At 45.7% G+C, this 1,404-nt stretch overlaps 1 protein-coding gene across 1 annotated transcript in view; it reads right to left on the bottom strand.

The window, feature by feature from the left end:
• Positions 1 to 1,404, bottom strand: part of itga7 (integrin, alpha 7) — a 45,682-nt gene that overhangs the window by 23,819 nt on the left and 20,459 nt on the right. Inside the window, exon 5 of the mRNA XM_037679409.1 lies at positions 955 to 1,086. Within this exon, the coding sequence (XP_037535337.1) occupies positions 955 to 1,086 (132 nt within the window). The remainder of the gene's footprint in view (positions 1 to 954; positions 1,087 to 1,404) is intronic.

The following is a 1,404-nucleotide window of genomic DNA, read 5'->3' as shown; positions in this document are numbered from 1 at the left end:
ATCACTCAAACTATAAAAAGTAGTACAATTTGGATGGCTGCCTTTTTATGTCATAAAAGACAAATTCCTACAAAGTGCACACTAAAACTCTAAATAGGAGGTAGCATTCGACCAAGACAAAGACAAAGACAGAACAGATACCAAGTCCACTACAAGCCCAGTCCAGTCCAAACATTAACACTGCACGCCTACAAACCTAAGTAGCTATTATGAGCTACGTCCTCAAACGGTGTGGGCCTCTTGGAGGGCTCCAGAGTTTTGTACAGCAGTGCATCTTCCACGGCGCTAGCCATGAACAAGAGCCCTATGGCCCAAAAGGACAAAAAAGACAAAGAAACAGAAGGAGTGTGGGAGGGGAGTGATGGAGTGGTGAAATGGTGAGGGAGGAAAAAAAGGGGGAAGAACAAGAAAGGGGGAAGGTTGCAGGTGAGATAGGTTGTGATTGGTTGGTGCTTTGTTTTCGTGGAGCGGCAACGGTTTCTTCTGCAGAACCGCTGTGTTTCTGGTGGATGGATGACACGTCTGGCTCAGACTGGGTTCGGTACTCTACAAATGTTGACATTTCTTTCGTGCCTTCAAATGAGGGTGGAAGTTGGAATGATGACATTATCGGTGTAGTGGTGTTAGAAACAATCTTTTCCTTGTTTTCTCAAAAAGAGGCATCATAAGAATTCATCTCCGGCCCCAGTTAGCTCAAGACATGTTGGTCAAGCCCACCCACTGTGAGAAAGCGCTCACAAAACAAGAGTGAGTCACATTTAGGGTTTTATGAGTCATACGCTGAAAGGCTCAGCCAGAAATAATCCCCAGGGAATGAGAGTGACACTAAAAGAAGTTTCCCCTCCAGCAGCTACTGTTCCCGTGTTACAGTCTGAGCCGTGGTGTCATCCTCCCCCCGGCCCTCTCTCTCTCTCCTGTGCACAGGCAGCAGTGAGCAGGGAGGGCGAGTCCTACCCAGGTAACTGTGGTTAGGCACAGGGATGAGCCTGGCATTATGCTCTTTGTGATCTGCCACCTCGTACGGGCCGTCGTCATAGAAACCAAGCTCCAACAGAGTCTGGTTCAGGAGCTGGACTTGCATCTCACCTGGAAAGGAAACAGGTGAAGGCACAGCAAGGCAACAACAATAACTGGCGCTTCATATCAGAGGTTTTACCATAAAACTGAACTCATTGCATCAGTGGTGAGGCCATGTGTTTAATTGATTAGTGCAAATTTGCTTTGTGTGAGCCTTATGTTCAACATCACACTCAAAAGTTGACCCCTGTTCAGAATACAGTAGTTCCTCGTTTATTGTAGGGGATCTGTACCCTGAAGCCCCGCGATAAGAGAAAAAATGCAAATTAGGAATAGTAGTAGTAAGTAGTAGTTTATTTTAGTGTATATATATATACATATATTATA

This window comes from Nematolebias whitei, chromosome 7 (genome assembly GCF_014905685.2).
Source record: "Nematolebias whitei isolate Nwh7 chromosome 7, NemWhi1, whole genome shotgun sequence".
Taxonomy (NCBI): domain Eukaryota; kingdom Metazoa; phylum Chordata; class Actinopteri; order Cyprinodontiformes; family Rivulidae; genus Nematolebias; species Nematolebias whitei.
The sequence above is the reverse complement of the archived record's forward strand: the minus strand, read 5'-3'. Positions and strand labels throughout refer to the sequence as shown.